Source organism: Nelusetta ayraudi, unplaced genomic scaffold (assembly GCF_046127955.1).
Source record: "Nelusetta ayraudi isolate G7.1 ecotype Tasmania unplaced genomic scaffold, CSIRO-AGI_Nayr_v1 ptg000018l, whole genome shotgun sequence".
NCBI classification, from domain to species: Eukaryota; Metazoa; Chordata; class Actinopteri; order Tetraodontiformes; family Monacanthidae; genus Nelusetta; species Nelusetta ayraudi.
Genome location: NW_027466068.1, coordinates 3,332,608 through 3,349,589, shown reverse-complemented (window position 1 = coordinate 3,349,589; position 16,982 = coordinate 3,332,608). Strand labels below are relative to the sequence as shown.

The 16,982-nt window shown below is 44.4% G+C and overlaps 1 protein-coding gene across 1 annotated transcript; it reads right to left on the bottom strand.

Annotated features, from left to right (window-relative positions):
* Positions 1 to 611: 611 nt before the first annotated feature.
* On the bottom strand, positions 612 to 16,541 carry castor1 (cytosolic arginine sensor for mTORC1 subunit 1). The gene is made up of 9 exons (XM_076025824.1): positions 16,208 to 16,541; positions 10,316 to 10,386; positions 7,949 to 8,142; positions 7,409 to 7,544; positions 5,908 to 6,034; positions 5,234 to 5,350; positions 5,063 to 5,145; positions 1,639 to 1,733; positions 612 to 750 (listed from the first exon to the last, which is right to left on the bottom strand). The coding sequence occupies exons 1-9, from the start codon at positions 16,318 to 16,320 to the stop codon at positions 679 to 681; spliced, it is 1,008 nt and encodes a 335-aa protein (XP_075881939.1). The 5' UTR covers positions 16,321 to 16,541; the 3' UTR covers positions 612 to 678.
* Positions 16,542 to 16,982: the final 441 nt, after the last annotated feature.

The window sequence follows — 16,982 nt, the reverse complement described above, 5'->3', positions numbered from 1 at the left end:
TGTCCTGTTTTTCTTCCCGTTTTTAGTTTCACACATCTGGAAATTGTAATTCTTGCAAACAGTATTGGATAAAATCTAAAATAAAAAAAACAACAACAACTCTAAACCTGAAGACATTATTGGAAGACTAAACTGTGTTTTTAATGGCACCGGCAATATTTTACAACGTGTTTCGCTGTGTGCAGGTCCAGCTGTTGGCTGCAGGACGTCTCCGTCCTCCAGTTTGTGCTTGAATATCTCAATGTGCAGGCGGCCGAGTTGCAGCGGTGCTGACGGACTGACGGTGCATCGCATCTTTGTCAGAGATCTCAGCAGATCAGTATCAGGTCTCAGCAGATCAGCATCAGGTCTAATCATAGCATCTGGCTTCCGAGAGTCCCACCGCTCGCAGGCTGACGGTCTCACGGTCACAGCGGAGCTGGAGGGAAATAATACTGCTGGTGACGCAGCGCTAGGTTAGTGGTAGCCTCCTTCCCCTTAAAACCACTGGAAGCACACTGGAGCAGGGTCAGGGTTAGGTTTGGGATTAGGGTCCGGGTCAGGGTGAAGGGTCAGGAGCAGGGTCCAGGTTGGGGTCAGTTTGAGGAGCAGGGTCAGGGTTAGGTTTGGGATTAGGGTCCGGATCAGGGTGAAGGGTCAGGAGCAGGGTGAAGGGTCAGGGTCCCGCTGGGCCTGAAATCAACTGGACGACGGTTCTTTCCGCTGGTGCTGAAGCAGGTGGGTCACGCTCACTATGTCCTCTTCAGGGACCTCAAAGAAAAGTTGGACAAACAAAGTGTTTGAAGGTGACAGTGGTGCCCCGTTAAGTAAAAAAAACAAACAAAAAAAACCTTTGGAATAACATGTGTGTCAGTGAACTGGGCAGACGCAAGACAGATTCACACTCCTTTGGTGTTTTTGTTCCGGAAATGCACGGCAGCCGCCACTTTTCTCTTCCTTTCTATTCAAAGCTTCAGAGGTCAAACACAGTTTGAGTAGGAAGCCGTGTTTGTGTTTGTGTTTGTGTGTGTGTGTGTGTCCATGTGTGTATATGTTCTCCTCGGCACCTCACACCTGCCCTGTCCAAACATGTTTAATGGCTGTTGAAAGTGATCACTTTTACAACTTTTGATAGCGACAGTGGAGGTTTTCAAGAATGTTTGGCTGTACTTCACTTCTCATCTTATCGGCCCAGCTGGTTTTTCCGCAGCCATGAGGTGGTGGCTCATTTGATCTTCATCCGTTGGATGTATTTTTGGTCTGTGCTTCTTGAGGTCACCCTCATGTTTCCAATAATTTACCGCTTTGTGTCACCGACCCCATTGGTGACAAACGAAGGTTTTGAGTTTGAGTTATTTTTAGAAAGACGACTGATGCTGACGTGCATCATATTGACAGTCATGCGGTGTCGGTAAGAGGTTAAAAACAAAAATGAAGTCAAAATAAAATTCCACATATTCGTAATACACAAAGATTCCACCGCCGGCTCGGCACACATTTACTCACACTTTAATCTAATTGGACGGTAGCGACGACGGCCTATTTATTCATGTGCCGAGTTTGTGATGCCACATAGTCACAGTCACAGTCGGTCCTGGTTCTGGTTCTGGTTCTGGCGTCTGGAGCAGCTCGAGGCTCCAACACACTGAAGGGACTCACCAGCGCATGATCGAAGCTGAAGGTGCTGATGTAATACGCTGAGATATCGCCGTCGGCAAGAGGTTGAGAGATTTGGGCCACGATGCCGCACTCATCTGAAAGACACACACGATGGACTGAAGGTGAAAGTGAAAGAAAAGGCACAACAATCACAGCTAATTTAGCAAATACATGTGAAAATATTACATATTAATTACTGTGAACACTTTTAGCTTGGTTTGCACACACACACACGCACGCACGCACGCACGCACGCACGCACGCACGCACGCACGCACGCACGCAGGATCAGTTCCACTCCATTTCCTTGAGAAGTTTGTTCCACCGACGCGGCACCCACACTTGCAGAAGCCCTGGCCCCCCCCTTTCTGCCATTTCGCACTTGCCTCACAACGCACGGCCAAAAATACACCTAGGTCTGTGACTGTGCGCTTCGGTCACTCCAGAAATGAAATGAATCGAATGCGAAGCACTTATTCTGCAACAAGACGGAGGTCCGCTGCAGTGCGGACCTCAGGAAGCTGAACCGTGCAGCGGAACTGGAAAAGCATGCACTGCCCACTGTTGAAGAATCGATGCAGAGACTCGATGGATACAAAGTGTTTCGCGTCACTACTGGACGCCGCAAGCGGGTTCTACCAAATGCCACTGCATGAAGACAGCACGAGGCTCTTCACTCCATTTGGAAGATAGGGCTTTCGCTGCCTCCCATTTGAAATATCGAGCGCTCCCGAAATCTTCCGAAGAGAAACGGCAGAGACTTTGACAGGACTTGAGGGGGCAGAGGTCTATATGGACGAGATACTCATACATGGTGAAACAGGGGAAATGAAATGAAGGTCATCGAGGCGGCGGCCTTTGGAGTATTGAGAAAGAAAAAAAGCCCATGTTACTCTTCTTTCCAAAGACATTTGTTTCCACTCGTGTTGCTCGCTATCTTGCTGGCTCGTGGGTTTAATCTAGCGGCAATGCATCACGTGCACGAGACAAGCGCCTTGACGTGCGTCAAGAGTTGAGCCACAGATTGACGCAACGGAGAGAATCTGGCAATTTTTCGAAATAAAATTGTTCCGACTCAGCTAATAAATAAAACGGAATCAATTTAACAGAAGTTAATTATTCTTTCCGTGTGGCTTGGTACCAAATGACCTATGGACCGGTACCGATCTGCAGCCCGCCGGGGGTTCTGTAAAATCGACCAGAGGGTCATTGTTTTTTTCTTTTTTAATGCTAAATGTTGGACAGTTGTGTAAGTGGGATTTTCCTCACTTTATATATTTACAGGAAACTCATCTGTCTCGACAGCAAAGTGAGAAACTCAAGAGATTTGGCTATACAAATTCATTTTACAGTTCTTTTTTTTTTTTTTACCATGGATGTAAGAGAGGTGTAATCATACTTGTCCCCAATTCAGTGAAATTTGAATGTGTCAAAGAAATTAGTGATAAAGAAGGGAGATTGATTCCTGTGAAAGGAAAGCTGGAAAACAAAATGGTGACATTAGTTAGTGGATGTGCACCCCCCTAACAGCGGAAAGCAACTCTTTCAAACCTTGCTTGATACCATGATATTGGAAACGGAGGGAATCCTGGTATGTGGTGGAGGCTTGTTATTGAAATGACTGAGACAATATTTAAGGAATTTGGGATATAGGTGACACTAAAGAAGCGTCAAATTCAGGAAGCAGATGTTTCAGATCATTGTGTAGTTTATCTCAGAGACATCACAATGTATGTAAAAGAAAAATAATAAAGGAGAGGTTATCCCAGTTATCTGGTGGGATGCTCTTAAAGCAGTTATGAGAGCAAAACGTGTTGCAAATAGAGCAGCAATTAAAAAATGCTCAAAGGGAAATTCCATGAGAAGGAAAGAAGAGAAGCTGCTCAAAATCGAATGACAGCATAAAACTACACAAGACCCCTCACTGCTTACAAGAAGGAAAGAAATTAGGGATAATATAAAGAGCATTCTAACCACAGAAATTGAAAAGAAGACAAGATTTCTAAAGTGATAATACCATGAGGTCGGGCCGAGAGAAGCTAAATTGTTGGCAAACAGAATAAACACAAACAGCAGGCGGACAGGACAATTCATAAGATAAGGTATGGGAGTATTGTACTCCTATACCTTATCTTATGAATCAGTCTTATTGGAGGCAGAGATGAAACAATGTGTGGAATTGAACAGGTGGATACTATCACCCAATTTAAACTGGGACAGTGGTTTGATATTGGAAGAAAGCACAAACTGGAGAAAGAGCTTGGAGGGATTCGGTGGATATGATCAGAGTTTCACCCCTGGTTCTCTTGACCAGAAGTTTAAACAATGGATTCCAAGGGCAATAACAGCAATGTGTACAGTTACAGTAAATGGGAATTGCATGAGTTTTCAAGAGATTAAACAAAAACAATTGATAGATAACCAAGATCATTTCAGATATCTTTAAAAGAGGGACTTCTATGATACAGAGTTGAAACTCAAGGTAAATCTGGATAAAAATGGGATAATCAGGACTATATGTGGAATCTACAACTCAAACACATATAGAATGAGCTCTACAATATATGGCCATTTAATGGAGAGGAGGGGGAATACAACCTCATGTGTTAAGCTTCAATGGGAAAGGGAACCAGGTGTGAATATTTCTGAAGATGATTGGTTTTGCAGTTTTGGCAATCACAACAATCAACCACATCGTCAAGAACCTGGAGGTTATATTGTTGAAAGAACTAAATTAGACTCTTGATCACACCCAAAATTAGCAGCAAATATTTATACCACAGCCATGTTGGAGAAAATGTGGAGATATAAATGTAGATCATTCCCATGTTTTTGGTATTGTTTAAAAATGATAACATTTTGGGAAAATATTCACAGGATTTATGATGATTATTGTCAGAATTCTGGGTTATGTGGCACCTAGGACATGTATGTTATTGTATTCTGGCAATATGACAGGATGTGTGACAGGACAGATATCTACTGAACATCTTGTTAGTAGCTTGTAAGAAGGCAATGATGAGGAAGTGGTGTAAACCAGATCCACCAACGCATGATGACTGGCAGAAAACTGTGTCTGAAATATACGCTATGGAGCGACTGACTCAGAAGATGATCGAGAGGAGTGTCGACGCTAATATAGAACGAACTGTGGAGACATCATGGCAACCCAGCGTGTTATTATCTTGATGGTAGTCTTTGTTTTCGGTAGTATTGTTTTTTTTTGTTGTTGTTAATGTTGCAAAAGAAAAAATGAAAGTATGAAAAAAAAAAAAAAAAACCCAGAAATGAAAATATACCCAAAATCAATGTGCTAAGTGCAATTATCTGGCACTCGAAGGGCCGGCTTTCATTTCATTGGCCAATACGTCCAAATTGATAAGTCTAAATGAGTCTTAGAAAGCAAAGACACAAAGATCCTCACCAAAGCCCAGCGGCTGCCCTCCGATGCGAACCATCCTCCACAGCTCCCCGCAGGAGCTGGTGAAGAGCAGCTCGGCCGGGAACCTGCACATCCACCGAGAAAAAGAATCACTCGCACATTGGGTTCAGCAAGATGTGGAGGACGGACAAGTGAGCGGGTGTAAAGCCTCACTGGCGCTGAGCAGCAGTGTCCATCACCAGTGAGATGTAGCCGTCGATGAGCGAGAAGGAGAAGAACTTGATGCAGTCTAGCTCCTGACTGGCAGACACCTGCTCGTCCTCTCTGGGGCTGGAGAGCAGGAGACGTAGAGGTCAGAGGTCAAAGGCGATCAAGAAGAAGAAGAAGGAGAAGAAGAAGAATTTTTGACTTTGAAGAAGAAGAAACTGGACGTAATAAGGAGTGACAGATAATTGAAGGAGATATAAAGAGAACAGTCCACTGATCAGTTCACATTCAGTTCACCTACAATTAATTTGATGGGAAACAGCCCAAAGGATCAATTAAGAGATATAATAGAGAAATAAAATCTAATAATAGTGAGTGACTTTAGACACACAATAACATTTACTGCTTTAATTTTGATTGCATTTTATATCAATCCATCCATTTTCCATCCCCGCTTCAACCTGAGCTCAGATTTTTATATCCTATTTCTTGAAATGATTATATTTTGGAGAGGTTAGTATAGAAGAGAAACTGAATCCTTCCTGAGCAGAATAAAAATAAAATGATCAAATGAGTCAAATCAATGTGACGAGGCTGCCAGCGGATCATTTGCCTCACACAACTCTGGCTCGATGACACGCTGCCACCCTGTGGCACAACAGAGGCATTGCCGGTCTGACCTGCCGCCGGAATAGAAGAGCACGTCAAGGAGGGTGGTGGCCACCGAGGGCAGCGTGTCCGGGTCCAAGGACACCACACAGAACCGGTTCTGGGGGATCAGCACTGGGTGAAGCTTGGGGTGCAGGGCTGGACACACACACACACACACACACACACACACACACACACACACACACACACACACACACACAGTGTATATTATAAAAACGCATATTTAGCCTTCTGTTTGCAGCTTCCTGCAAAAATAAAATGTGAGGAGTGATGCCTTCTTGGACCTGATTTTCTGAAAAGTGGGGAGAGTGCAACAAGTGAAGGATAAACTCTTCAAATTTCCGGAGTTCACTGACACGGTGGACACAAATTGTGAGGAAAAATGTACATTTTGTACAACAAAACAGAAGACAAGTAAGGTAAAATAAAAAAAAAATTGAGAAATTGTGTCACGACAGCTGCAAGAAAATATGCATCACTAGAAACAGAGAAAAAAAACTGTGTTTCCCAAAGCAGAAGCACAATTTGGTGAAGAAAGTTTGGTGAAGAACGAAATAAGGACAAGGTTTTCTTTGACCGACACAAAACCTCACCCTCCTCCTCCGGGGTGAGAGACTGAGAGGGTGGAAGCTTTTCGCGATAAGTCCTTCAAGCCTGATATTTTGTTTCTCATTGCTGGAGGTTGATCAACTGGGCTCCACAGAGATCAGAGGTTTTGCCACATCCTGTGTCATCCTCACTCTGAAGTCTCCAGTTTCATTTCTTAAAAACAAATAAAAAACAGTGCCCCCAACTGGAGGTTTTTGCAACATGATGCCTCTTTGCTCATTCGGGTCAAGTATGACAATGCCAACACTAAATAGAAAAAATATATTTATTAAGATTGTGTAAAAATGGTAAGGCCATTCAAAAGTCCCCGCCCCCTTTTCTCAAATGGGCAGAGAGGTGATGCAGCATTTCGTTTTTGCTTGTACATTCATCAGCCCCGTCTCATTATCTACTGTTCAGCGGGGACCTTCAACACTGGATCTTATCTTTGACCTGCAGCCAGGCTGCTACAAGTGTGATTGGTCCTCTGATACACAGTCACTGAAAAAAAATGTTTCTCTAAAATACACAACTTTGTGAATGTTCTCCGGCCTGCATTGGAACTAGATTTTATGTTCCGTGATGTTGGGTGGTGACCTTTGACTGAGGGGGAGGAGCCAAAGGGGGCGGAGTCAGTGAACAACATATTTCCTGCTGTATTGCGAGTAAACATCACCAGCAGTAACGGTGTTGAGTGGCTGCCGCGTGATTGGTTGATTAGTTATTTGCGTTAACAAGCAAATGAACGGTTCACTAATTCATAGTGAAATAAAAAAGCTCAAACTGAGAAACTAAGAAGTCAACAAGTTTTTGACACGTCGTCCATTTTGGTCACGTGACCTTTGGCCCTGAGGAGACTTGGAGCAACTCGGAACGACTCGGAGTGACTCAGAGGAGCGACTCGGAGTGACTCTTTTTTACCTTCCCTGCCGTTGGACTGGCGGCCGTTGCAGCGGTCGTGCGAGCGCAGGGGCAGTGAGTCTCCGTCCACCTCCCTGTAGATGTTGAACTCCTCCTCCAGGGTGCGCACCACCACCGACAGGTCCTGCTCTCTCACCTGGAGACACCAAACACCCGTGACTGCTTACTCTCGTGCTTTCCGCCCCCTCCATGAGTCCATAGAGAGGTTTCTTTTTCTTTTTTTTTCTTTTTGCAACGCTTAAAGAGTTCAGCTGTGAGTGGCTGAGCCCGACATCTGACCAGCTCTCATCCACTTCCGCCCACTCAGCCTCCCTATGTGGTCGACTTGGGAGGGCTTCAGCTGAACACGGACTCAAATGTTTGTCTCCTGCCTGCCTGGAGGTCAAAGGTCAACTCCGCCAGGAACCCCGACAAACTAGACGCATCGTGACGGTTCAGACTGGAGACTGAAACCATTTTTTGGAAGAGATCAAAAATGCATTTGGTCTTGAGCCAGAGTGCAGCAGGGGGCAGCAGAAGGCAGCAGAGGATGGAACTTGCCAGGATGAAGTCGGTCTGGTAGGTGGAGAGCATGAAGACGGAGACGTGCTGCTGGGCCAGCGGGGCGATGACCGACTTGGCGATTTTGGTCACGCCCACCGCCTGCGAGCTGCTGGAGACATTTCCACTGGAGGCCACGTTGAGCGGCAGCCACACAGATCCTTCCACCTTCAAGTGCTCCGAGGGCTGCAGCTCTGGGGTCAAACAACAACAGCAGCGACGCATGAGTTCCGCTCCTGACAAATGTCCTATTTATGTATTTATTCTTTAAAAAGTGGAAAGACATCCAAGATGTCACAGCTAGTGGGAATTTATATTATTTCACTTTGAAATGATCTGTGTGGGATTGTGTGACGTGGAGGTTTTTAGCAGGAAACGGTTTTCAGGCAATCCTGGATGAAAAATATGTGAAAGCAGAGAAAATGGGACCTTTAAAATGTAATTACTAATTTTTCTTCATGCATGATAATAATAATAATAATAATAATAATAATAATAATAATAATAATGATAATAACTATTATTATTATTATTGTTGTAATTATAATCATACTCATTTAATTTTTTTCATGATAATAATGCTGTAGTGCTGTAACAACAAAGCATAAACAGGAAATAAGTCCTGCAAAGGAGGAAGTGAGTAACAGGAAGGAGGAAGGAAGACAAGAAGTAATAATTAAAAATTAGATTACTCTCATAAAAAAAAAAAATTACGTTATCTTTCACATTGAACCCTCAACTCCAGAAGTCTTTAAATGAACAGACAGAATTAGAATTAAAACAAGAGCTGAACAAAGGGCTCTTGTGTGGTATTTCTTTTTTGTTCCATATTCATAGAACTGAAAAACGTATCGAACTGTAAAAACTGCAGCAAGTGTGTATTTTGATGATGCAGCACTTCTAACAGCACCACAGCCACGAACACTTGACATAAAGTTTGGCAGCAGTGCATTTCAGGCTCAGAGGTGGTTCAATGTTTTGAAAGTTTGAGAGCTTTGGCAGGGAAGCAGCATAGAGAGAGAGAGAGGGAGAGAGAGAGAGAGAGAGAGAGAGAGAGAGAGAGGGAGAGAGAGGGGGAGAGACCCTGGCTGGAAGCAGAAAGCTGCATGGGAAACAGGTGTGTCTCTACAGGAAGTAAACAGGAAGCAGAGGGAAAGAGACACCAGAACTGTGTCTCAATTCAGGGTCTGCATCCTTCGAAGCATGCATTTGAAGGCCAGTTGCGTCATAGCACTGCACGAAGGCTTGTCCCAATTCCCAAAAGTTTTTTTTTTTAATTGAGAGAAATAAATATACGTTCTGAGGTTTGAGTGAAGTAACGTGAAGACCAATGTTAAATGTAGACGTGCGTCTTTGGAGAGTTAAATTGTGGAATTGGGTGATGATCAGTGATGATGTGAAAATGTGTAGATCTCTGCTGAGTTCCAAAAAAATACTAAAGGGCAAACTATTTAATGGTTATCATGAAAGATTAATGAAATGTGATATAATTAAGAAGAACTGAAGCATGCTTTGTTTTGCTGTGTTTTTTGTTCTTTTATGTTCTTCAGTCAGGAGGCAGTGGCCATTTTGTGGGGCCAAGTTTCCACAGTGGCTCAGATGCTTTTCTCTTCCTAAATCACATTACTGGACTCAATATTGTCAACACTGTTTGCAATATGCTCTCCGCCAATAAATCTTACACAATTGGCCTTTAAAGGGTGAACTGTCTACAATAATAATTATGTCTGCATACATATGACCATATTTGGGTTTATCTCAAACCAACTTCAGATGAAATGCAGATCAAAATGTTTGGAAGATCTACTCTAAAATATATTTTATACAAAATTTTGTTACCATTTTCAGACATAGCGCTAACCCACCCAGAACAGTAACACCACACAAAAAAAAAATAATAATAAAGAAACAATTGCAACTTCAGGAAATATCAAGGCATTAAAATGTAAGATGTATTTTAAACCTCTAAATCCCTTGATTTAGAGGTTTAAAATCAAAGCAGATTAAATCAGGAGTATGTTCCTATTTAAGATAAAAGCTCTAAGAACTGCTGGAAATGTGTTGACAAACCCCATTTCAAGTAGTAAAAAAAAAATAAAAAAGAATCAATGATTTCATCAGGGTCACTACTGGGGAAGGACAAATCATTCTCCCTGTTATCAGAAAACTCAATTCTGAGTGAACTTCAATCAATTCATTAATTCATTACACAAATCCTTTCAAGTCAAATATTCTGAGCAGCAAAGAAGTTGAGTTAACAAGTATACCTGTTACAGATTTTAAAACCAGGATCAAAATATAATAATAATTCAGAATTGTTGGGATTTCGGGAAGGAAAAAACAAATCAGGTCCGCTTGTGTTCTTACCTTTAAATCCTTCTTCATCCAGGACCACTGTGTAGTTCTCCGGAGTCTCAGTGAGACTGAAAAACTTACATCTGGAAGGAGAAAAAAAAACAAAAACTTAAGAGGCCAAACAGAAGAGTGGAAAAATGCAATTTTCATCCGCAGCAAACAAGATTTGACTGTGAAAACATCACAGTGAGAAACTGCAGTTGGTGCCAGATGTGATGGAGATGATGACCAGACCATCCAGTGATGACTGGCTGAGGTTGGTGTTTCCGTAAAGTAAGCTACCCATATTTGGAAAAAAACAACAAAAACAAAACAGAAGTCAGGTTTAATCCGAGCCGCAGAACTTGAAGAAATTATATTAATAGTAAGTCATAAAATAGCTGTATTTCATCCATTCTTTGTGTTTGAGTCATTTCAATAAAGAGCTAAATGCCGTAGAGCTTCAAAGACGCAGATTTTGTTGTAACCTTGCCTTTGTTCATTTTCAATAGACAATAAAGCGCATGTTTTTTTTACATCTCTCATGATATATTTTTTCCGTCTGCTCCGGCCCCTCTGTCAAATTTTGGAATCCATTGAGGCCCCACCAGTCAAAAAGCTTGCCCACCCCTGGGTTAAATGTTTGAGAGTGGATTTTTGAGATGGACGTGGTTGAAAAGTGACAAACTGCCAATCAAAGTGTTGTTTTTTTTTACGTAAACATTCTTCAAGTTTCAATTTCTCCTCAGCCGAAATGGCTTCTGGTTCTTCTTGAAAAATGTTTCCATTCATTTGCCGTGCAGGTTTCACATCTATCCCAACTGAAGCTCCATAATTATTATCATTATTATTATTATTATTATTATTATTATTATTATTATTATTATTAGCTGTGTTAACTATCTACAAAAACTTGATGAATTTGTTGTTCTCCATGTGCATTCTGTTATTTCCTTCCCCCTTATCTGTTGGTACGGTAATGTCGCCATCAAAGACACAGTAAAAAATTCCCTTGGGAGAATCGTGAAAACTGCTTCTAAAATTACTGGCATCCAACTGAAGAGCCTTGTTCTGGTCAAAAAGGCTCAATCCATCCGTTGGGATAGTGCCCACCAACTCAGTTCTGAGCATATGCTGTTGCCATCTGGCCTTCACCTGTGTGTCCCTCTGACCACAAAACACAGGTACAAATTCTACTTCGTCCCTGCCTCCATCTGAGCAGTGAATGCTGCCGGTGGAAGGTAATTATGATGGTGATGATGTTTTACACTTCAAACCACTGCCTGCTGTAACTCAAATTGCCCTCTTGATAATAAAAGTCATGCACATCATGTATTCCCACTCTGGGCCAAAGAATAATAATAAAGCCACCCGAGTGAATAAAGCAGTGGCCACAACATGTAACACATAATGTGTGCTTTTCTGCTGAGAGCAGCACAAAGAAAAAAGAACTTTGGCCCAGGGACAGTAATCTGTGAACGCCCCAAGAGGAAGGGCGAGATATTCCTGTTTTCTCCCCCGTCTCCAGCTGAACTGGAAGAAAAACCTTCCTCTTCCTCCAACCAGCAGCCCCCACCAGACTAGAGCAGTCGAGCCAAGAGTGACTTCCTGACTCAGCAAAACCTCATCCAGCACAAAGACAGAGGGAGAGAGAGAGTGAGAGAGAGAGTGAGAGAGAGAGCACGAGAGAGAGCGAGAGAGAAAGAGAGCTGTGGTGGTGGGTGAGCTCAGTGGTGCCATCCATGGCACACTTTCTGTTGACCTTTGACCTCCTGCTGGTCTTCCAAGCACAGCGAGGGTCAAAATGTGGCCAATAAAAACACCTGCACACAGTCAACACCAGGTGGCACCATCTGAACTGTTGGTTGGTCTCCTTGGCCATGCTGTGTGTGTGTGTGTGTGTGTGTGTGTGTGTGTGTGTGTGTGTATAAAAAGGACAATTCAGGCCTCCAGCCTGGTTTCCGTCTCAGTGAGAAGGTCACCAAAGAGGTTGAAGAAAAGTCAAGCAGCAACGTCTGTTGTCAAACTCTGCGAACAGATTTCCTCTTACCCACTTCTGGACACTCATTCACATTTCTTGTTTAGCGCAAACTTTCAGAACTCTGGATAGAGACCATAGGAACACAACCTCCCTTCCTCTTCCCCCTAACCTCTCTTCCTCCTCTATCCTCCCCCCCCTCCCCTCCCTTCCCCTCGACGACATCTTTGTGAGGACTGTTTGTTCAATCAAACATGTCTTTGTTTGCGCTCCAGTGTCGAGTCCTTCTGCTGTGTCTTCTGTTATCTTGGACGTGTGAGTGATGAGTGACTATCAAACGTTGACGTGTGGCTCTGAGAGGTTTTTGATTGGTCGACAGTGGGCCTGTTGCCAATCCAATCACGCTGAACGCAATGAAGAAATCTATCACCACGGTTGCAACTATAACTGGTCAGACTAACTATTCCTTTGGTCTTCAGAAGTTCCGTAAAACTAGCAGAGGATGAGATGAAATTTCTGCTAAAACAAAAACAAAAACTCCAATACTGCAGCTAGCTCTATGCTAATCTCTTTAGCAGCAACCTGTGTTGTGTTGTAGCAGCTTCTACTTCATGGTCTTTGCTGTGGTTTTGCTTACTTCCACCATGAAACCACCTGCAGGCTGGTTGGACGGATGGAGTGACTCCGTTCCATGGTTGAAATCAAATCCAGGAAGTAAAATTGACTTCAACTTTAATACTTCAATCAGCATTTAGCGTAAATTGACTGAGCTAACAGTATAAATGAATCATTTTATTTCAAATAACACCAACACTCCGTTGATCGATCAACTGATTAACTTGTCAAAATGTTGCACGGCGCCGTGTGACAAAGCCTCATGGCCTTAAAGGATCCAAGACCGCGTGTGATCTTCGCTGGTAACCAGCTGGACAAACAAAATCCTGCTGCCTAAGGCAATAAGTGACACCAAACAGCAGGAGACGGAAAATCTCTGCAGTCTAGAGGAAGTGATTGGTACCGAGGGAGAAACATGGACAAAAAAAAACAAAAAACTTGAAAATGGAGCGTGGGAGAGTTTGGACTTTGATTGGGCTGCAAGGAGGGGGCGGGGGGGGGGGGGGTCCCAGGAAGTGGCAAGGTGGGTAAGGTGGGGCGGTGGCGGTCTTGTGTGGCCAATGCCTCCGGCTGAGGAAACACGACCAGAGCGTAGAGAGAAAAGAGTGAGGACTCGGACAACTTCACTACCGCTTCCCAAAGAGAGAGGAGGAAAGAAATAAATCAGCTTCCACAGGTTGACCTCCGGTTTGAAGAACAATAGTTTCCCCCCACCCCCCAGTAGCTTCTGCTGTTATCAGAGAGGATGAGGATTAAGAGGAGAAGGTGGTGGAGGGTGAGGAGGAGGTGGAGCAGGTGGAGGAGGGTGAAGAGGAGCAGGAGGAATAACAAGAGGAGGATGAGGATGTTAGGAGAAGGTGGAGCAGGAAGGGAAGGAGGTGGAGGAGGTGCAGGATGGGGAGGAGGTGGAGGAGGAGGTGTAACTGAGCGAGGGCTCCAACCATGACTGTGGAAAACTCTGGGGATGCACGAGATGTGTTTTCAAGCCGATACCGATAAGTTCCTGCATCTCAAGACCGACACCGCTAACCGCTAACATATTTATGTTTATTCATTTTTTAAATTTAGATTCACCTGTAGTTTGTGCACACCTGGAAGTAAGAAAACTGGATTCAACCAATTTTATCTGAAGATTTGCCCTAACCAAATGCCAAGAGATGGCTACTATTCACAAAACAAAAAAGAGGAACAGTTCAGTTTCCCAAAATACACATTGATTTATTTTTTCAAACAACAAATGGGCTCTGGATGAAATTTAAAAATTAGGACAAACTCCCCATTAAATTCTAGCTCTCCTTGAGTCAACACTAAAGAGGAGGAGGTGTGTGTACAGTACAGTACCATATAGTAGCTCACAGTATCATACACTACAGTACAGGATCATACGGTATTGTTCAGTAAAGTACCACACAGTACAATAGTACTGTACAGTAAACTTCCCTCTGTGTTCACATTTGACTTGTTAGTACTAAACCCTGCCAGCCATCACACCGAGTCGGACATGACGTAAAGGTCATGTGACCTCCTCCACAGAGCTCAGAGTTGTCAGTAGAAGATGGAGGACAAACTACGGCGCGAAAGGTTCTCAAAAGGCACCTGCGGGGTGATTTCCTCCTTAACATTTAGCACAGTGCTGTAGCTCTGATGAATGGAGGGGCCACGGAAAGGGAGCTGGGACAAGCAGGCAGCCAGCCAGTCTGTCTGTTTGTGAAGTCAGCCATCAGCGCCAGCACTCAACCAGTGGACATTGTCTCTGGCTTGGCGATGAGGATAAAGGACAGGAAAAAAACCAGGCAAAGTGTGTCAAGGCTGCACAATTACAAGAGTGTTGTTGTTGTGGAAGACGGGCCCGACCGTTCCAAACTAATGAAGCCTTCTGCTGCAACAGCAGCTGATTTCATTATACAGTGAATTATAGTCATCTCAGTAAAGTACCGCATTAAACCTACTTTTACGTCTATTTTTTCTTTTTTTAGCTTCGAGACTAATTATCCAAAACTCTAGAAAACAGGTTATTTATTTAGCCCTGTGTTTACAGTATGCAGTGAAAATGCCTGTAATTTCCACATGTTGTCTAGGGGGACTAAATCAAGGGAGGTGAGGTTGTCTCTCAGCAGTCAATCGAGTCATTGGAAACCAGGTGGCGCTAAAGTTAAGCTGGCCCCTTTACAAAAATCCCTGCAGCCCGACTGCAACACCGACTGAATGAGTTTATCTTCCGTTTATGGAGCTGATGGAAAACTTTCATGACACACTGCATCAACACGGACGATCACAACCATGGACATGTCACCACCTGATGCTTTGCCTCACTATGGCTCCACTATGAATCATTGTGTGTGTGTGTGTGTGTGTGTCAATCAGTGTGTTGGGATCCAACTGTGCTGGGCTATTGGGAAATGTGCCATTGAATCAAGACTCAACTCTGGATGGTCTGGAGGCTGCAGTGAAAACACTCAAAAGGTTTCAGCAGCTTTGTCACGCGTTCACTTGAGTAAGAAGCACGGATGGTAAAAGTATGGATACTTGTGTAAAAGTACTCTGGTAAAAAAAAAAAAAGTAGAAGTACTGATTCAACCCCTTTACTCCTTTACAAAAAAAAAAGTAGAGATCCAACAAAACACTCATTTTGGCAATAGGCTGTAAACAGAGGGCTAAAACCACTGACAGGTGATGCTCCCACAGGACTTGGGGTCGAAGTTCATATCAAAAATACCTTTGATGGAGCAGTTTGCTAGTCAAACATTCAGGCCACCTTGGTTTTAACTGTGCCCACACAGTGACAGAGATGCTGCCCTGCTCAAAGGCACTGAGCTCCTCTCCTTCGTGCATATGTGGGCCAGCGAGAGCAATATGCAATTGCATAACAATGAGAGGATGTGAGAGGGATTAAGTGCAGACTGCTCCTAATGCCAACATGACATGGGGACAAGTGAAACACACTGGATGGTGATTTTGGGTGGAAAGCAGGTCACGGGGGGCAGGGGGGGGGGGAGAGAGAGAAGGGGAGGTCGTCCGAGTGGAGACACGAGGTTCCGCCAACACATGACAGACAGAGGAAGCTGCAAGTCCCAGATGTTCAGCTTAGGCGAAAATAAACCGGCACTATTGTATCCAAATAAAGGAGTGGAGACTCAAAAACAAGGAAAAACAAGCAGTGAGCTCAGCGGGTTTGTTTTCCTCTCAGTGGAAAGGCGGAGTCAACTACTGCTGCTGCTGCTGCTCACTTTAGCAACGAGCCATTCAAAGGTACCGAGGCCGGGCATGCACAGGCAAAACACCCAGCCGAGGAGCCCCAGAGCCGGGTGTGTGGAGGGCTGCTGGGTCCTTACCGTGTCCTGTTCCGCAGGAACAATAGCTTGATGAGCGGGTGTGTGAAGTGCACCAGGCCGCTCTTGGAGATGCTGGTGACCCGCAGCCGGTGGTCCAGAATGTGTAGGTCCATGTTGAAGGCGAGCAGCAGCGGCGGCGGCGGCGGTGGCGGTGGCGGCAGCGGGGGCGAGCTCCCGTGCGTGAGGTGGCGCGCATGCGGCGGAGGGAGTTGCCGTCAATCGTCCGACGCTGCTGGATCCCCGAGCGAACGAACAGCGACCACGGCACCGCGTCCAGGACTCCCCACTCGGGTTGAAAAACATCTGAGTCGAGCCTCGGAGCTGCTGCTGCTGCTGCATATTCAAATGAAACAAGGCTCCGCCTCCCCGACCACACGCCCCCTCTTCTTAAAGGTGCAGGTGGACGCAATTTGATAGTTTGTGCCGCGGATGCGCCGAGGCGTTATCCCGGCAGAGGGAGGCCCAAACAAAACCCAAACTTCCGGTTTTGGTTTTAAGGCAAAATGATGGGGCGTCACAGACTGGGGAGACCATGAATCACAGGTCATGTATTATTCACTTTGTGCACGCGCGCGCGCGCGCGCGCACACACACACACACACACACACACACACACACACACACACACACACACACACACACACACACACACACACACACACACACACACACACACACACACACACACGTTTCAACTTGGACTCCAGTTTATATGATAGTCTAAAAACAAACAATTCTTTCCAGTGTTGCTGTATTATGCCATATTCCATTTCAC